At 36.1% G+C, this 19,058-nt stretch overlaps 1 protein-coding gene across 2 annotated transcripts in view; it reads right to left on the bottom strand.

The window, feature by feature from the left end:
* The window catches only part of LOC129741165 (kinase D-interacting substrate of 220 kDa B), a 63,966-nt gene that overhangs the window by 2,276 nt on the left and 42,632 nt on the right, over positions 1–19,058 (bottom strand). The window contains exons 3-9 of one of the 2 annotated variants that reach the window (XM_055732873.1): positions 4,547–4,678; positions 2,649–4,467; positions 2,453–2,582; positions 1,544–2,382; positions 1,316–1,481; positions 278–1,247; positions 152–184 (exon numbers count right to left, since the gene is read on the bottom strand). In XM_055732873.1, the coding sequence (XP_055588848.1) occupies positions 152–184; positions 278–1,247; positions 1,316–1,481; positions 1,544–2,382; positions 2,453–2,582; positions 2,649–4,467; positions 4,547–4,678 (4,089 nt within the window). The remainder of the gene's footprint in view (positions 1–151; positions 185–277; positions 1,248–1,315; positions 1,482–1,543; positions 2,383–2,452; positions 2,583–2,648; positions 4,468–4,546; positions 4,679–19,058) is intronic. The other variant, XM_055732874.1, reaches the window with a different exon arrangement.

Raw genomic sequence — 19,058 nt, 5'->3', positions numbered from 1 at the left:
AACAAGAATATTACGAACGAGACATCATGAACATCAACCACAAAAGTAGTTTTTAAGCAATATGGTTAGTTAATGAATGGCATAAAACATCGAAGGACTTTAGCAACACATTTATTCTAAAACATCCGTTTTGGTACATCCATTTCGATACCTGTAGATACTCATAATCGTGAACCTTAGAGGGCTGCGTGCGTATCCAGGTATGATTTAATTGGGTTAGCTTTGAACTTTTTTATAATAACAGCAAAGAAAATGTAAATTTGATAATCAAACTAACCTGTTTCTCCATTACGTTTTGCGATTTTTGTCGTATTGGTTGAAAATGTGAAGAAGCAGAAGGTTGTGGCTGTTGAGAGGTTGACGGCATGTTGTCATTGATTTCTAAACTTTCGTTAACGGTCTTAGCGAACGATGTTGTTTTGGTCAATTTTTTAGTTGTAGTTTCATTCTCTTTTAACGCAGTTATAAGCATTTTGAAAATTTCCCAATGACCAAAGCTAACATTGAGTACAGATTTTAGTTCATCCAGATTACAATATGACAAAACACGCCCAGAAACAGCATTTTCTCGAAGAACAGTTGATATTTTTTCTATGGCTGGTTTCAGTTCTCCAACACGACCGAGTAGATCTATAACTTCCTCTACTGTTAATTTTGCTAACTTTATATTCGAAATATCAAACTCGATTGGAGGTGAGACGGGAGTTGTTTGATTTTTCGAGAATAATTTGCTAGTCCCAGCGAAAGCATTAAACCCTGAGGAGTGACTCTCATTACTTTGATCCATAAACATGTTACTTGTGTCAGGTTTTCTATGACCACCGATGTCTGGTGGGGTTTGCATAAGTGTGGCTAGATTGGGATTGTAGTAATTCATCATAGCTATTGCTGGAGGGGCGTTATAAAAACCCGTCCAATTTGGAAGACTGTTTGGTAGCTGAGAAGTAGGATGGAGCATACCATGATGTTGCTGATGTCTGGAATGCAAAATTCCATGCGGTTTTATCGGTGGCATAGTACTTTTCACAGGAATAATTATGCCTTCATCTTCGAGTGCCTGTTGATCCTCCTTGAGAACTTTTCTGAGGTAAGGGTCTAGGTTGATGGTGAATGGCAAAAATATACGCAAATCGGAAATAAGCAAATCAGATTTATGTAACTGTAGGAAAGCGTCCAACTTGCGTTCATCGCGATCGAGATCTAAAAGATTAGCAGCTTCCCGAAGACATGCTATTTTAGGACGAACCCTAAATTAAATTTTATAGAAAATATTAGATATTTTTCAGTAAATTTAAACGTTTAATTAGTGACTTACTTATCATAGGCAGACTGCAGTGACATAGAATCATCAAAGCTGTCTCCTGCTTGGTCATGTTCCAATACGATCATACTGGCTCGCAAAGGCCATTGTTCTGTTAAATTTATCCACGAACTAAGGCGATACCAGCTAAAATCGATTTGAAATGCTTTCAAAAGGCGTACTGAAAAAAAAAACTTTTTAGTTATAATAACACGATTTTGAAAAACAGAAAAAAAAACTTACCAGTAATGTAAATAACATTCATTAATCTTCTCATGCTTCTAGGATTTACATCACTAAAGTAATCATCTGTGAGGATTATTTTAGATAAATCCACTGGCGGATTTTGACCGAGTTTGTGTAAGTTGGACCCTATGGAGCTTGCTATAGAATCGGATACACGCAGTTTCTTGCTTCCAGTTCTGGATGTACCCGGCCCTGAACGTAGTTTTTCTTGGCTGGACATGATTTCAGATGCATTGGACAGTCTTCTCGCAGAGACTGAATGGCCTAAATGTGTCTCATCGTCTCTACCAGAATCCGGAATAATTCGGCGATATGTAGCCATAGCGGTATTTTGCGCTCTTTGAACTTTTCTTAAGCCAGAGTTTTGAAGATAAACGGGTAAGTGCACTAAGTTCCTTAAGAAATCATGCCCACCAATACCGCCTTCTGTGAACAAACGTCTACTGTTAGCTTCTGCAGCCTTTGCTACCACATGGGGATCAACGGCGAGCAGAAGGACAAATGGTCTTTGAGGGGCCGACAACAGCGTCTGAATGGCATTTAATATGGCTAGCGTTCGTTCAGTATCACAGGAATCGAGTGTATCTACAACTCCAACCAATCGGCTCTGTTGATTGGTAAACGCATCCAAACAACGCACCATATCGGTCATCAAACTCACTTCTGCTCCCAAAGCGGTCAACGGCGCAGCTTCGTTACTATTGAAGGCACGTCTCAAATGCTTTCCCTGGGACATGAACAGGGCCCCGATTAGCTTGGACCACGCGTGAAGATTTGCAATAGTGCCTGCCAACAAGAATCCAAGCAGTATGTAGATAGCAACGGCAATCTCTTCTCTGAAATTGAATATTTGATGTAAATTATAGTGGTTTATTTTCACGAATAAAATATATGTATGTAGCGTACCTTCCTTCGATACCGTATTCAGAGTAGACAATTGATAAAGAAGCCGTTGTAAGAACACCGAGGATACCCAGCTCAAAAAGTATTATGACAGGAATGCAGCACATGCGACGCCATTTCCATCCACCGGTAGCTTAAAAAACCGTTTGATTGGATTTGATTAATCATTGTTCATATGGTTTCAACTAAAATTACTTACATGGTTTTGGTCTGAATGCCCTGTAAAGTCCAGTCGCCAGCGATCCGTAATGAGCTTCAATCGCATCGAATAACGAAGCGAGCATAAATGCTACAGCCGCATCTCCATTCGGAGCTGCTCCACTAGCTTCGGCGAAGTGAAAACGAATAGGCATTGGTTGTGAATCACTTTGTGGGCCAGGAGGATGACAAAAGGCAACTTGTAGAATCAATCTAAGTTTTCCGAGTTTTTTAGATATTCCATAGTTTAGTGAGTAGATCCACTCAAGATCGTATCGTCGATCCAAGAACTTGAACAAATAATTTATGAAATAGATAAGAATCAGAAGTGAAAATCCGGTGACGAGCCCCCAAATGTAGCACCTCGTTGAAAGCCCAACAATAGTTCCGATAACCAATGCTAGATGCAAACAAAGAAGAAAGAACAAAAAAGGCGCCCTTATGGGTGGTTCGGACCATTGCTGTGCAAAGCTTTTCATTTCTTCACGCAACTTTGCCAGCAGAAAACTTTTTCCACTGCCCCATTTAGCATAAAGTCCAACCGTTATAGGTGTTGTCAATGTTGGTTCGCTAAGTACATCTGCCAGAGCCGAAGAATACAAACCATACCCGAGCATTCCTTCCGAGTCTTCGTGAGCGTTCAGACGTCTGGCTCCATAAACTTGACCTAATATGGTTTTCTGGTGCATGGCATCTATTCCATAGGGTGTTTCGCCAGATTTATTGGATCGGTACAGCAATTGGCTATATTTAGGATTACTTAGAAGAGCTTCAACTATTGCCTTTGACCGAGCTCTCATAGCTACGTGCAAGCAAGTGTCACCACGTTTGTCTGTTGCTCCAACTTTGGCCTTACGTTCCAGAAGCATTTGCACCATTTCCAAGCTTCTATTACGTACCGCTCGTAGAAGCGGCGTGTCGCCATCTTTGGTCGATAGCTCCAAATCGGGATTGGATTGTAATATTAATTTCACTAACGATGTGTGACCCTTTTCTACAGCGGTATATAAGGCAGTTTTCCTGTCCTTTCCCTGAATATCAACGTCCACGTGGCGTTTTAGTAGAATTTCCACAACGCTTCGGTAACCTCCTTTGACAGCGTTTATCAACGGCGTATCTCCTGCTCTATCCTGCACATTTACATATGCTCCGGCAGCAATAAGTGAAGACGCTATTTCAGTAAGCCCTTCGCGGCACGCTATTGAAAGTGCTGTCATCCCATCTTTATCTAATGCGTTAACGTTGGGTTTCCTTTCCAGCAGAAGTGATACACATTCCTGATGTCCACCGGACACGGCTACCAAAAGCGGAGTCCATGAGTACATACCGGCAGTATCAACATTTGCCCCCGCTTTAAGAAGCACGTCGACGATCTCTGCATTTCCTTTACGACAAGCCCACACCAAAGGGGTCGTTCCGTACTTATCGCCGACATTTGGCTTGGCGCCTCCAGTATTAATCAACAACTTCACTATTTCAGTGTGCCCGCGCCCAGAAGCCCACAACAGTGGATTCAGATGGTAGTTCCCATGTGCCTGTACATCAGCTTCTCGCTGAATTAAAAGCGATACAATAGCAGTATGCCCCTTGTAAGAACTCCACATAAGAGCGGTCCAGCCACCCATATCCCGATGTTCGATTTCAGCTCCATTATCAAGCAAGATTTCAACGATATCAATATGTCCGGCCTTTGCCGCAAACAGCAACGGAGACCAGTTATCCAAGTCTTGCGCCTGAACATCTGCACCACGCGCAATAAGCTCTTTGACAAAATTCGTGGCTCCACGGCCACAAGCTAGCATCAAGACGGTGGTACCATTCTTGGAGGTAGAAAAAAAAAAGATAAAAAAAAACGTTAAGTACATTTAACACTAAGCACAAGATCCCTATGGACTCTACCTCGTCACGGTCATCGACCTGCAGCTGTCGGGTGCCGAGGAACGACTTCAGTCCAGCTAAGTCGTCTGATTCCAAGAATTGTAGTAAAGTACGGTGACTCAACGAGCCCATGGAATCGCACCGATTCAATGCCTACGACAGAACACGCAATGATCGTGTTAAAATAGAAAGAGAAAATACAACTCTGATTAGTTAACGTTGGAAGTCGCTATTCAAATGGAGTGTGTGGTTAGAGCAGAAACAGAAGATAAAAGTTCAATTCAATCCAAACGGGCAAGACTCGGTGTTTTGCGCAGTAGAGAAAAGCGAGTTTTCATAAGACGGCAGAAGTAGGTTTAGGAGCAGCTTTGAAGGTGTAGTGTAAATAAATATTGGGTTAGGCATAGACACGGGTAGGAACTTGTTAACTTTAGCTGTTGATCGGAGACTAACGATTGGCTCTCGATATTGGTTTTGTATTTTGAATTGGTAATGAAGGTTAAGGTTTCCTATGCAACAACGTTCAGAGCAAAAAAAAAAATGTAAAAAGGAATTCGTGCTCAACTTCTACACATGGGAAACATTTAGTTGTTATAGGGGCTATGCAGTCTTTCTATTACTTTTATACATACGTAGGTACATAACTTTCCAAAATGGGAATATATATATTCGTAAACAATTGTATCGTTCATAAATAATTGAATAAATGTTCATCACATCGATCAAATCCAAGTCACATGTGAAAAAGAGGTCCCAGAAATAATGAAAGATTCGCTTCAAACAAAATTTTTTTCATCCTTGTGTGTATTAACAAAAATTCTTAATCCAACTTAGCGCGAAGTACCGCATCAAATGGTTTTTACCAAATGATGTTTTGTTCTTCAAGTTATTGAAATTAATTTCTAATTAGTAAGATTCAATGCGTGATTCTAATGTAATTCTAATGTGTAAGATTCAAAGAGAAGCTAGGAAAGAGTATTACCAAATAATTAGTTCGATTTTAGACACTAATTTTGAATTGTTCAACAAGAGAAGTTGACTTCAATTTGGATTAAGAAAGAGGAATGATCTGTTATCAAGGGCGAGGGTAGGAAATTCAAAGCAGATCAACTGTATTATGACTGCTTTTTTACTGATTATTTTGACATTTTGAGCAAGAACATGGAAGAATTTATGGGGCCGTTCAAATATTACGCAACATATTTTTCAGTCATTTTTGATCCCTCCACCCCCCTCTACGTAACACATTTTAATTAGATTTTCTATCAAAAATCCACAAACCGTAACAAACTGCTATACCCCTTCCCTCCTAAACGCGTTATGTGATATTTGAATACTCCCTATACTGAAAAGGATACTGAAGGGTAACTACACACGGCAGAAGCGAAGAGAACAGCAATTTTTTTGCGATCGGCATGAATCAAACCACTGCAATAGTGTGGCCATCCTAAGGCCTCGTCTTGAATTCTATTGAAAATTTGAGGAAAGGTGACAAAAAACTGACGTTACAAAGAAAAACAATCTAGATTTGCAACGTTGGGGATTCGTTTATTATTTTTAATTTTATTCGTTTTTTTTTTACCCAAGATAATTTAAACTGCAATATCTCATACTCAGAAACTACGAAACGCCTGTTATCGAACATTTGTTGGAATCTTGGAATTTTTTAAAAAGTTCTATCGGTGGAATGAAAAGTTACGTGAGGTAAATACAATATTTAAAGTTTAAGCATACAAATGCGATATCTGATCTGTAGAATTTTGGACGGTCCGTGGACAATATGATTCCATTCACCAATCGGCCAATAAATTCCTGGCAAAAGTAATAACGAAAAGAAAAAAATGAACTGAATGATTCAAATTTGCATATTTCAAAATCAGAATAATTTTTTTTTTGATAATTTTTTTGAAATTTTGGATTGAAAATGATTTTTAAGGCTATTGGATAGAAAAAAATAATTTTCATATGCAAAAAAATCGCCCAAAATATAATTTTTTATATAACCGATAAAACTTGTCCAAAAATTCTTACATTCTAGTTTTATTTTTCAAAACCCTCTGCTAAATTTAAATAACAGGCGTTGCGTTTTTTTTAGAATAACTGTATCTCACTGTATGCCACAAATATTTAAGAAACATCTAATTTTGTGAGCAGCTTAACACAATAACACATTAAGGACCGCGAAGAAATCTAAGCCGGAAAGCACCAGAATTCGGCATTTTATATCTCAGAAACCACTTAACTCAATTCTACAAACCTCGTTTCTTTGAGCTGCCGAAAGTGTCGTGTTAATTTTGTAGAATAAAATTTTATTCTTAAATTCTCAGTGCTTCTCAGTGAAGCATACAAGCGGCAAGCGTAAAAAATTGGGTCCGCAATGTGTTAATACTATGTAAGACGGTAAACGATCGTCATTTCATTGAATTAGGTATGTTGAATGTACCCCATCTTTCAAGTATGTAGGTATGTTACCATAACTATTCTAGATCCAGTTAGACAAGAAGACATTGAATGCAGCATTCTGCTGCTAACAGTTATTTGTGTGGTTGACCATCAACTTGAGTTGTGGAGTCAATGCTTCTTTTAAGCGTTGGATATTATCCATGAACCGGCAGGTGTTGATTTTAACCAGGCTAAATTTTCCCATTAGGTATCTCAGTATAGCAAGTGGAAACGGGTTTTGAAGAAAGTAACAATTTGTTGCATTTCTAAAGAGTTTACATCTTTTGCAAATCGCAGATGCAATCCAAGTTCATATTTTATTTCTATGTTTTGATAAACTTTTGAAGCCTTAATCAAACATAAGCCATAACACACTAAAAACAACTAATATAAAAAATGTTGTCAACATTATTAAAAATTCAGTAGTTTGCAAAGAAAACAAAGTAATTCCGGACTGCATAGATAAACCGTCATGATTCGATTAAGAATCAGAAACAAACTAATTGAATTTACTTTTTCTTTGGCTTGCGACTCTTGCTTGCTGTTAATTACCACTCATTATGTACGAGTAGTTTTTCAATCAAATATTGTAGTATCAAATAAATGTAGTTTAAAAATTAACTCGTAATATTTATGCCACAATAACAAAACAAAAATTCAGGATCCAGATTCCAAGTTCGAACTGAAAATTATGAATATGAATTTTGGATATTAATTCTAAATTAGCATTTCACAACTTATTCTGAATCTTTCAATTTTAAAGTTATGTCAACCGGAAGTATTAAATCATCTGTATCTCGGAAACGAATTGACGTACAAGTAAGATTAACAATACAAAGGTTATTCCTTGTACTTTAATGAAAAAATAACATAACAAATAATTTCCTTCGTTTCTAATAAAAATTTGCTCTTTCTTCTTACTCCTTTCATCAAACGCTGCATACTTCTGGAGTCTACTTCCTTGGCATATTTTTTCCACATTTTAGACATCTGATTCGTGCTACGAGCCGTTTCTCAACTTTTCTTAAACTTCCGCTTCATTATTGCCAACAATCTCTTGATGTGTAAGTAACGTTTACATGAGCAAATTTGAACTTTTAGGTTTGTATGGGAAAATTGAATATTTAGTACTGAGAAATCAACATCATTTTTGGTACTTCTGTTGAACCGAGGAAAGCTAATGTTTTTTGTGGCAATAATTTATAAATTCTCTAAAGTAAATTTTTCGCTCAACAAGCAACGAATCTTGTCTTCGTATCGTATTAGGCATTAAGTTAGTCTTGGCATTGAAAAACGATCAATTCAACTGACATTACTGCTATGATTACTGTTTTTTTTTCTGGGTAATATGGGCCAAATAGCAAAAAAGTTTACTTGAATATTTCCGGTCAAATCCGGATAAGGATTCCTGAAATATTTTCCTGTAAGTTTATTTATTTTTTATTTTATTTACATAGTATTCCGTCTCACGACATAACTTGACGAAGATAATTCCTTTTTCACGTGAGATAAGTATTATTTCAAGTCCTTGAACATGCGGCTTGGAATTTTTAGGGATTTTGGGACCGCTATTCTAAGACATTTAAAAAAAAACTATTTTTTCAAAAATAAACATCCATTTTTGACTTTGCTTCGCTGTATGTCATTTTTCACAAAACCAAATTTTTAAACTCACGTTTTAGCTTAATTCTGTTAATTTGGTTATTATTTTCATAGAACATACTTGATATCTAAAAAATCACTGTTTCTCAGTATGTTGGAGTGAAAAAAAATGCGCACTTCGGGTCATATTGAACGGCGCGGGAAGGTTAAGAATTCGAATTCAAAATTCAGATTCGTTACTTTTGTTTAGGATTTTTTTAGAGATTCGTTATTTATCGGTGAAAAATGATGTCATTTTTAGTAGGGACATCTCAAGATTATGAAATTTTTGTAGACGGAAAGTTAGAAGAAATGAATTAAATTTTAAATTCAAATTTTTTTGGATTTTGTTAAATGGTGAGGAATCGTGGGTCACCAAATCCAAATTAACCAAATAACATGCTAAGTTTATGAGTTGACCCAAAACTTTAATTTCATAATTCATTTCGTTGTTTTAATCAATTTCAGCTGGTGAAATAAAAAAAAAAGTTGTGCATAATCGAATAATTTAAAAAACCTGGCTCACGAATGTTTTGGCCAAATTCATTATATAAGATTTCGGTTTATATCGCATTGGATAAAATAAACAGAATATTTTTCATAACTCTCCGTTTGGCGTAAGAAAATTTTACAGATAGGATAGATGTATTTTAAGATATGAATGTGTACAAAATATCAAAATAAAGGTGGCCCAAGTGGGATATATTATGTGGCCCATGAGATGAGAGGTGGTCACAAGAGATGATTTGCAAATTGGTTGCGTTTCAGTGACTTTATTGATTATATTCATGAAAAATTCCTTTTCCATGTGAAAGAGCTAGACGAAACTGAGATAATAAGCATATGAGCACATTTTTGTTATAAACTATAGGTTTCTCACCCACCGATGCAATGTTTGGGTGCTTGTTTAATTATGCAAGTAAATTTTTTTAGCTAGTTAAATAAAATAATCATATGATCGTACTAGACTGCCCCAAATTTGTATGGGACATTTCAAACTTGTGAAATGTTATGCGCTGCGGGCTAAAATTGTTCTTATGCCTATCACAAGGTCTCATGCCAAATTTGGGCCAGATCGGATCACGGGAAGGGGTTGCGCAACCAGCTTGAAGTTTGTATGGGATTTTGAGACATTTTGTTCGGGAGGAACATGAAAATCCAGTTTTTCATGAATAACTTTGGTCCCCTTCGGCCGGTTTCTTTTGAATACAGTTTTTCTTAAAGCCTAAACTATGACAAATATTTCATCCGAAGACTGCGTTTCGATTCAAGTTATGATGAAAAAAAATTATTAGACTTAAAAAATTGGACAGCTTTATTCAGGGTGATATTCATCACTGTTAATGTGGCGTCAAAATGTTCGAAGCAGTGTCTCTTATTAATAGTGATGAACATCACCCTTAAAAAAGAAAGCTATTTTTTTAAACTTAATAACTTTTTTATCTTTACTCGAATCCGAATGCAGTCTTGGGATGAAATATTTGTCATAGTTTAGGCTTTAAGAAAAACTGTTTTTCAAAAGAAATCGGCAGAAAGGAACCAAAGTTATTAATGAAAATCTGAATTTTCATGTTCCTTCCAAACAAAATGTTTCAAAATCCCATATAAACTTTAGGCTCGTTGAGCGACCCCTTCCCTTGATTCGATTTGGCCCAAATTTGGCATGAGATCTTGTACTAGGCCTAGGATCAATTTTATTCAGTAGCGCATAGCTTTTTTAAAAGTCGGTTCATTTGGGGCACTCTAATGCGTACATAAGTCAACAACATATAGAAATATTTCCTTACGTAAAGCGATTTCGATGACGGTTGGATTGAGATTTTTATCTCAACACACAGCTGAGATATTTAGAATGGTTCACGTTTTCTCTTGGCCCACGTAACCCCACTCTCCCCTCCATTTTATTTATTTTTATTTAATTTTCAGGTTGGTTACCGGCGAAAAGCGTAAAGTCTTAGATTTGGGACAATAAAAACGGCAGCTGAAGGAATCACCATGATGTTATTTAAAACAAATTAAGCAAAAAGTAAAATTTAATTAAAAAATAAACCTGATTTATTTTTATTTTATGCAAAACTTTCTTTTCCCCAAAAAACCCCATTGAAATCGGTCTTCATCCTTAAAGTTCTTTCAATCATCAGGGCCGGATTAAGCCATCGGGGGGCCCGGGGCAATATTTCTCGGGGGGCCCCTATGATTCGATTTTTTTTCAAATGCTATCCCATAGAATACAAAACATTTCAAACGTGTAAAAGAACTGGAGATGAGTTCAGAATACTGTCTTCAAATAGCCATGTTGTCTGCCTAGAAGATAGTTTTTGGTACCTTCAAATAAAAATTGTTAATTAATCACATGCAAACATCGCGGAAGAGTTAAGAAACTAAAAAAATAAATGAATGCTCTGATATGAGCTGAAAAATGCAAAATTTATTTCTCATTTTTGTTTCATCGGGAAATATTTACCTCATGACAATTCAATCATGATTTAAAAAAAAAGACAAAATTCGAAAAAATAAATAAAATAATTAAACTCAAATTCCATAGAGATACAAATATAAAAGTTTAAGAATTCAAGAATAAAAATCAGGTTATATTCCGAACCACAATCCATTGTCTCAAATCTCAATCATAATTTCAAATTAAGTTTTGAAGAAAAAATATTTATTAAGTTTAAAAAAAAAAAAAAGATTCAAAGTTACAATCAGAGCCAAAGCAGAAATTTCACCACATGTGAACTTCAATTTTATATCTTTGAAACACAAAAAAAAACGTTTATGAATATGTTTATGAATATGATCAGATAAATCATCTCATCAGATAAAAAAAAAAGTTTATCAAATTGTTATTCTAAATGTGACAAAAATTTAATTGAATGACCTCAAAACTCAAGGGGTATAAGTGCAAAAATGATCGATTGAAAAAAAATCGAAATAGAAATTAAATGTTTAAATTTCAGAATCAGTTATCATTGAAAAAAGGAATCCAGGAGTTTATTACCTTACACAAAGATCCTTAGTTCAGGAAAACCAGGATACTGAACTTCAGTAACTGAAGAAACACCACAAGAAAATCTCATTGAATTGAATCTGGATAAAGATAAGATTAAAAACATTGAAATATTCACGTTAAGAAAATTACTCAATAATATTGGCAATTCAACTATTAGATCGTTTTTATGATAATTTGAGAATGATCATTTGGAAAATGATATACTGAATTCAGGTTATTTACTTCAGTAAATGATAAAATTTTGATTAAATCAGTTGAAAATGTTCCAATACGAATTTTAAGTCTGAGGCAGAATTTGGGATGGAAATTCAATAAAGAAACTCTGTACTGTCGATCGGTCCAATTTAAGCAACTACAGATTTTTTAAGCATTTATTTTAAAAAATAGAAAGCGAAAGCGGTTTACAATTTATAAACCAACGGAAAGTTCAATAATAATGATTGAAAAGTGAAAATTAATAATAATACCCGGTATTAACCCGGATACTGCCCGGGAAAAATTCTGAATTGTGTATCATAAAACTTCTCTGTTCTCTCTTAGCACTGTGAGCTAACATGTTTCGATGAAAAAAAAAATGAAAATTGGAGGTGTTTTGCCTCATATTCTTTTTTATTTTTTTCGAATTTGGTCTACAATATTTTTGTCCAGATTTTGAGATGAAAATTTTGAAATTCAATACCAAAACTTTGATATTCTCATCCCGCAAAATGTAGGAGAACTTCTTAACTACTTACACTAGGGGGGCCCCGTAACTTGAAAAACTTTTCTAGATATTATTTCACGGAGGCCCCTTGTTGTTATATTTGTAGTTTTCATTCCGGTTTTCTAGTTTTGATTTCTTTCCATAGATAAAAAGAAATTGAAGTAGTATGATTTAAGTAATGTAAAACTTTTTTTTCCCACGGAGGGCCCCCCTGAGCCGGGGGGCCCGGGGCAATTGCCCCTTTTGCCCCCCCCCTTAATCCGGCCTTGTCAATCATATAACAATCTTATAAATTTCATTACTTTTTCTAGTGGCGCCGCTCCTTAAAAGAATCTTATGGTACGGTATGCATAACAGGATTTTTCTGAGTGTAATAACATGCAATTTTTGAACTGAATGTAACCATCTAGGTACTTCAAACGAGCCCGTATATGGTCTAGATTTTTTTACATATTTTAGCTCAATTCAGTACTGAAGAACATTGCAATTAAAAGTATTGAACAAACAATTTTGTCAAAAATCGTACCCAAATACCACCCCACGTCAAATTTGGTACCATTTGCTTCATTGGTTCTCGAGTTGTGCAAACCATTGTATTTTATTTGGGAGGCTCCTCCCACCCCTTCCTGAGAGAAGGAGGGGTCTCAAATCATAATCATAACCCCTGCCTCCAATACCCCCATCTGCCAAGTTTTGAGTAAATCGGTCCAGTAGTTTCCGAGTTTATAGGGAACAGACAGACAGCCAGACATACAGACAGACAGAAATCCATTTTTATATATGCAAACAAGCTGATCCCATACGAACTCCGTTTCGCTTTCAACTTTGAGTATGTCATGAACAGTTTGTATGAAAGTCAATTGCCAAGCATTCTCCAGATGCACTTCTGAATTCATCGTTAATTAATAATTGCGTCTGCTACTAAATTTGAAATCAGGAATCAATTGACCGTGCCAAAAAACAACGTGTGTAAATTTCGACTAAAGCATTGCATAACAACGCAATTATTGCCAAAAGTTAAACCCCTTTCGGGGGCTCTTATACAATCTTTGATACCTGAAATCGATTGCCCTTCCCTCAAAACTCCCTTGTGCAAAATTTCAAAGCAATCCATTGTATGATAACGTCAATATTGCTAAAAACAGTGAAAAATTAAATGGACGACCCCTTTCGTCGACCCCTGGCAAAACATTTGACATCTGACATCGATTGTCCGTCCCTGAAAACTACCGTGTGCAAATTTTCATCCCAATCCGATGTATAATAACGACGATATTGCAAAAATATTGAAAGGTTTATATGGACGACCCCCTTTGCCGGCCCCGTACGTGAATTTAATACCTGAAATCCATTGCTCATCTCTCAAAACTCTCGTGTATCAATTTTCGTCTGAATCTGATGTATAATAACGACAATATCGTATCAACAGTGAATAGTTAACATGGACGACCCCTTTGGCCGACCCTGATTTTAGTTTGGATAAGTGAAGTCAGTTGATTGTCTCTAATAACTCCTATGTGCAAATTTTCATCCCAATCCGATGTTTAAAAACGTCAATATCACTAAGTTACTGAAAATTGTATATGGACGACCCCTTTTGCCGGCCCCTTACACTAAATTTGATACCTCAAATGGATTGCACGTCACTCAAAACTTTCGTGTACCAATTTTCATCTGAATACAATGTATAATAACGCCAATATCGTAAAAACAGTGAACAGTTTATATGGACGACCCCTTTGGCTGACCCCTTACACAAAATTTAACACCAGAAATCGATTGCTCGTCTTTCAAACACTCATGTGCAAATTTCCAACACGATCCGACGAAAAGTAAAGTCAATATCGCGAAAACAATATTAGTCTTCTATGGACGACCCCCTTCAGAAGGGGTCATCCGAAAATCTAAAAACATTTTTCATCCTATCTGGTCCTCATGAGCATCCATGCCAAATTTCAGCTCTTTAGCTCTTAAGACGGCTGAGTCTATAGAGGACAAACAAACAAACATACAGAAATTGCTTTTTATATATATAGACTAGCTGATCCCATACGAACTCCGTTTCGCTTTCAACTTTGAATATGTCATGAACAGTTTTTTATGAAATTCAATTGCCAAGCATTTTCCAGATGCACTTCCGAATTATTTGTTAAACAATAATTGTAAAAATGTTGGACGATCACTTTTTCTGTCTGCTACTAAATTTGTAATCAAGAATCGATTGACCGTTCCAAAAAACCTCCGTGTATAAATTTCGACTCGATCGTTGCATAACAACGCAATTATTGCCGTTCCCTAAAAACTCCCGTGTGCAAATTTTCTAAGCAATCCATTGCATAGTAACTTCAATATTCCTTAAAACTTTGGAAAATTAATTAATATGAAAGACCCCTTCTGCCGATCTCTGGCAAAGCATTTGACATCTGAAATTGATTGCCCGTCCCTGAAAACTACCGTGTGCAAATTTTCATCACAATCCGATGTATAATAACAATGATATTGCAAAAATATTGAAAGGTTAATATGGACGACCCCCTTGGCCGACCCCTTACACTGAATTCAATACCTGAAATCGATTGTCCATCCCTCAAAACTCTCGTGTACAAATTTTCATCTGAATTCGTTGTAAAATGACGACAATATCGCATTAACAATGAATAGTTAATATGGACGACCCCTTTGGCCAACCCCTGATTTCAATATGGATAAGTGAAATCAATTGTTTATCCCTAATAACTTCTATGTGCAAATTTTCATCCCAATCCGATGTATAAAAACGACAATATCACTAAGATATTGAAAATTTAATATGGACGACCCCTTTTGCCGGCCCCTTACATTGAATTTGATACCTCAAATCGATTGCACGTCACTCAAAACTATCGTGTACCAATTTTTATCTGAATACGATGTATTATAACGTCAATGTCTCAATAACAGCGAATTGTCATATGGACGACCCCTTTGGCTGACCCCTTACACAAAATTTGACACCTGAAATCGAATGCTCGTTTTCAAAACACTCATGTGCAAATTTTCAACACAATCCGACGAAAAGTAACGTCAATATCGCCAAAACAATATTTGTCTTGTATGGACGACCCTCTTCAGAAGGGGTCATCCGAAAATCCGAAAACATTTTTCATCATTCCTGGTCCTAATGAGCATCCATCAAGGCTGCTAAATATCAGTCAATATCGTTCCATCTGACCAACGTCTAGTAGTCAATGTTATCGAAAGAATATCAATGTCGTCTACCAGTTGAATGACTTAGCTACAATGTCAGTCAGGCAGCAATGTCAAAATTGAATGACATTTTTGAACTCCACTCGAATCACACATACGATCGGCTTTCTATTTCATTTTCTGACTGAGTTGGGATGGATTTTACGTTAGAAGTTGCGTAATAGTTGAAAACATTTAGTTTTAGGCTTTAAAAAGAAAAAAAGTCACAGCAAGCATGATGTCGTTCATTCAACTTGGTCATGACATTGTAAGCTTATGTCGCTGACCAAAAATCAGTATCGCATGACATAGACATGCTAAGTAGTATCAAAGTCGGCTGACATTGCCTGTCTGACACTGATAATTTGCAGCTCTGGCATCCATGATAAATTTCAGACCTCTAGCTCTTAAGACGGCTGAGTCTATAGAGGACAAACAAACAAACAAACAAACAAACAAACAAACAAACAAACAAACATACAGAAATTGCTTTTTATATATATAGATATATATTTTTTTTACAAATGTTTAAATGTCTGCTGTTAGTTTGATGTTTTCAATAAATTTAAGTTTCGGTTATTGTGGTCCGGAATGGAAGTTGATCACAAAGACGAAGTGCGTGTCATGGGAAAATGGGTTTTTTTAACGAGATAACTTAACCAATTTTGAAAGAATAATGAAAAACTTTTGAATTCAACGAATTCTGGTCAATACAAAAATCGTTCACTAGATAAGGGTCTATCTGATGATCTCCGATGATCTGATGTAATCCAAAAATAATATTTTAAAAGAGAAAATTTATTGCTTTTAACTTCTAAAATATTTTTAGAAACGCTAGCATACAGCTGGCAAAGCAAAATTTGATATGTAATTTGAACAGGGACGGTCTTTGTTCAAACACGCAGTTTTTTTTTTTTAATAAACAGATAGCAGACATTTCGCCGTTCCAAAATTGTGTTATTTAAGATAATCGGTTTAGTGGTTTTGATGATATAACTACCCAAAAAAGAAACAAAATTCCATATGACCCCAACCGGCTTATTGCACTTTTTTAACTCAGAAGAAAGGTTAAAAATATTTTTTTTAAATCGTTGGCGCTAGGAAAATGTATTTTTTCTAATCAATGCATCTGATGCTTTAAACAACAAATAATTTGTTTTGTAAACAATTTTATTCAAATCAAATATTTCACAAACAGTAAATTCCACCAAACCTACAAACTTTGCATCCTTTAGAACTGATCTAAGAATAAAAAAAATACAATAAATTTTAATATTGAAGATCATACAATAAAATAATTAAAAAGGGTGTAACAGGAACAGGATACACATTCCATCCTTACATTGAAGGAGTACGATATAAGAACGATTTTCAACGTTAGAGTTTCCATTCAAATTCAATATCAAACATAGAAATTAACAGCCAAATTGCCTTCGCCAGGCGTGAAATTCGATTAGTGTGAAATACCGAAATTAAAGCCAAAGATTCGAACTGTGTTAATAAAATTCCATGAACCAACCGGATCGGACGCACTCAATTAAACCTGATTATAAATTTAAAATAACCGGCTATGGAAAGCGGCATGGTGGTCAGGGCGGGGTGTTTGATAGATTGATATCACAAAACGGTATCAAAGTGTATTGCTTTTATGTATGTAAAATAGCTTCTAATGCACTATCTGCGATGCCTCACCCACTGTATTTATTGACACTGGGTTACCAAATGACCGGCAATCGCCAAGATATTTTTTTCCAATTGGTTATAGGATAGGACTCGATCAACAATGGCTCGAAGCGGAATAATAGCGAACAAAACAGTTGTTTCTGCTGTATCAAATGTCTATTCATAATTTCTTTAGAACCTGTTTGACAGCTAGGCGTTCTACATCTATGGTCAATCCGGCATTCTTGACAGATAGACTAATAAATACCCGTAATACCATATAGGTGTGATCAGCACTTGGTCACTAACATGCACTTTGGACGATCTGGAGATCCGGCGGCTGTACTCTTTGAGCCTTTGGACGTTCAAAATAAGTTCTTCGTAGCCTATCATCTTCATCTTCATCGGTCAATCGATGGCACTGCTGGCAGAGGTAAATGATACGGCGGCTGGTGGGTGATGAGTGGGTGGCAGCACTTTGACTTAACGATTTGCAATCAGTTTTCAACTGCGTCGGGGCAGATACACGATTTGGAAAGCGATGCATTCACGCGATTTTTGGGGCACTCGAAAATTTATGAGGAATTTATGTTGTTCACTTCTTTGTGCGGTTCACGAGAGTTAATTTTAAGATAGGGACGAGTCAGGATGGAGCTGCTTTTTGACCAGCTGTTGAGCTATATTTCAAAAATACTGTACAGTGATGAACGATGCGATTGAACCATTTTAAAATTTTGTTGAATACAATTTCTCGTATCACTTCGTTGTTGTTCCTACAGTTTAAGCTTATTCATTTCGAATACCATAAGTAATTTCAGTCAATGCGAATCCAAAATGATTGCGTCTCACAAAATAGCCTATCATAACAAATTATTTTGTAGCTTTTCCAACATGAACAATTCTCTTAATAGTGTTTCTATAATCATTCTCATCACTAAAGGTTCCGTTTCTTATTTGTACTTTCCCAGCAGCAGTCTGTTCGGTTGGTGATTTAAATTTCGCATTCCAAAACCGTATGTGTGTCTTTTTTTTCTGGTCATTGGTAAGTTTATGATTTCGAATCGCACGGCTTTATAAAGGAGAAGGTGATAAGCGAACTTAAGAAGAAGCACCCAATAATATAGCATTTGGGAAACGTACTACGTTGAGGTGTGTTTAAAGCCGAAAACCCGACTGGAGCACACCAGGCAGAGGTCAGATAACTCGCCTGTAGAATAATGATTTTGGCATATACGCCAAGCAAATACAATCAACCAAACTTTTTTAACCAAACCAAACCAGCTTGAGTCCATAAATTTGGTTGAAATTATTACTTTTTGCGTGAAATGACAGCCATTTAATGCGAATCGAAACCAACTGAGATTAAGCATCTGATCAATTCGAAGAAAACAGCTTCCTTTCGGTTTGGCGATGTCTCGTGATCTCTGATTGCGTAGCGTGACGTCTTTCCGCGACGTCGTCGGTTGTATCTGATTTGCATAATATCATTCCGAAACTAAATAAACGTCATCAGCTTAAACTTGATTTCGATCATTGATCCATATATCTTTGTATATAGGTCACCAGAGTTTATTTTTCCAATTCTCAAACGGTTTCACTTTGGAAATCGCAACAAAACATGTTTTTATCATAGAATTTTCCGTGGTTCAAGAAAATATCACATGACTTTGAACCAAAAGATCAATTTGGATTATAATAAAATTATTATCTTTGTTCTACAATTTTAACGTAAGAAGAAAAACAAATTCATTTAAACAAATCTGCACAAAGAACTGAGAAACGGGAAGCTAGTTGATAGGACAATTCCAATTTCGACAAGCAAAAAGTTACTTGAATGGCATTTTCGGCCT

Source organism: Uranotaenia lowii, chromosome 2, assembly GCF_029784155.1.
Source record: "Uranotaenia lowii strain MFRU-FL chromosome 2, ASM2978415v1, whole genome shotgun sequence".
NCBI lineage: Eukaryota > Metazoa > Arthropoda > Insecta > Diptera > Culicidae > Uranotaenia > Uranotaenia lowii.
The sequence above is the reverse complement of the archived record's forward strand: the minus strand, read 5'-3'. Positions and strand labels throughout refer to the sequence as shown.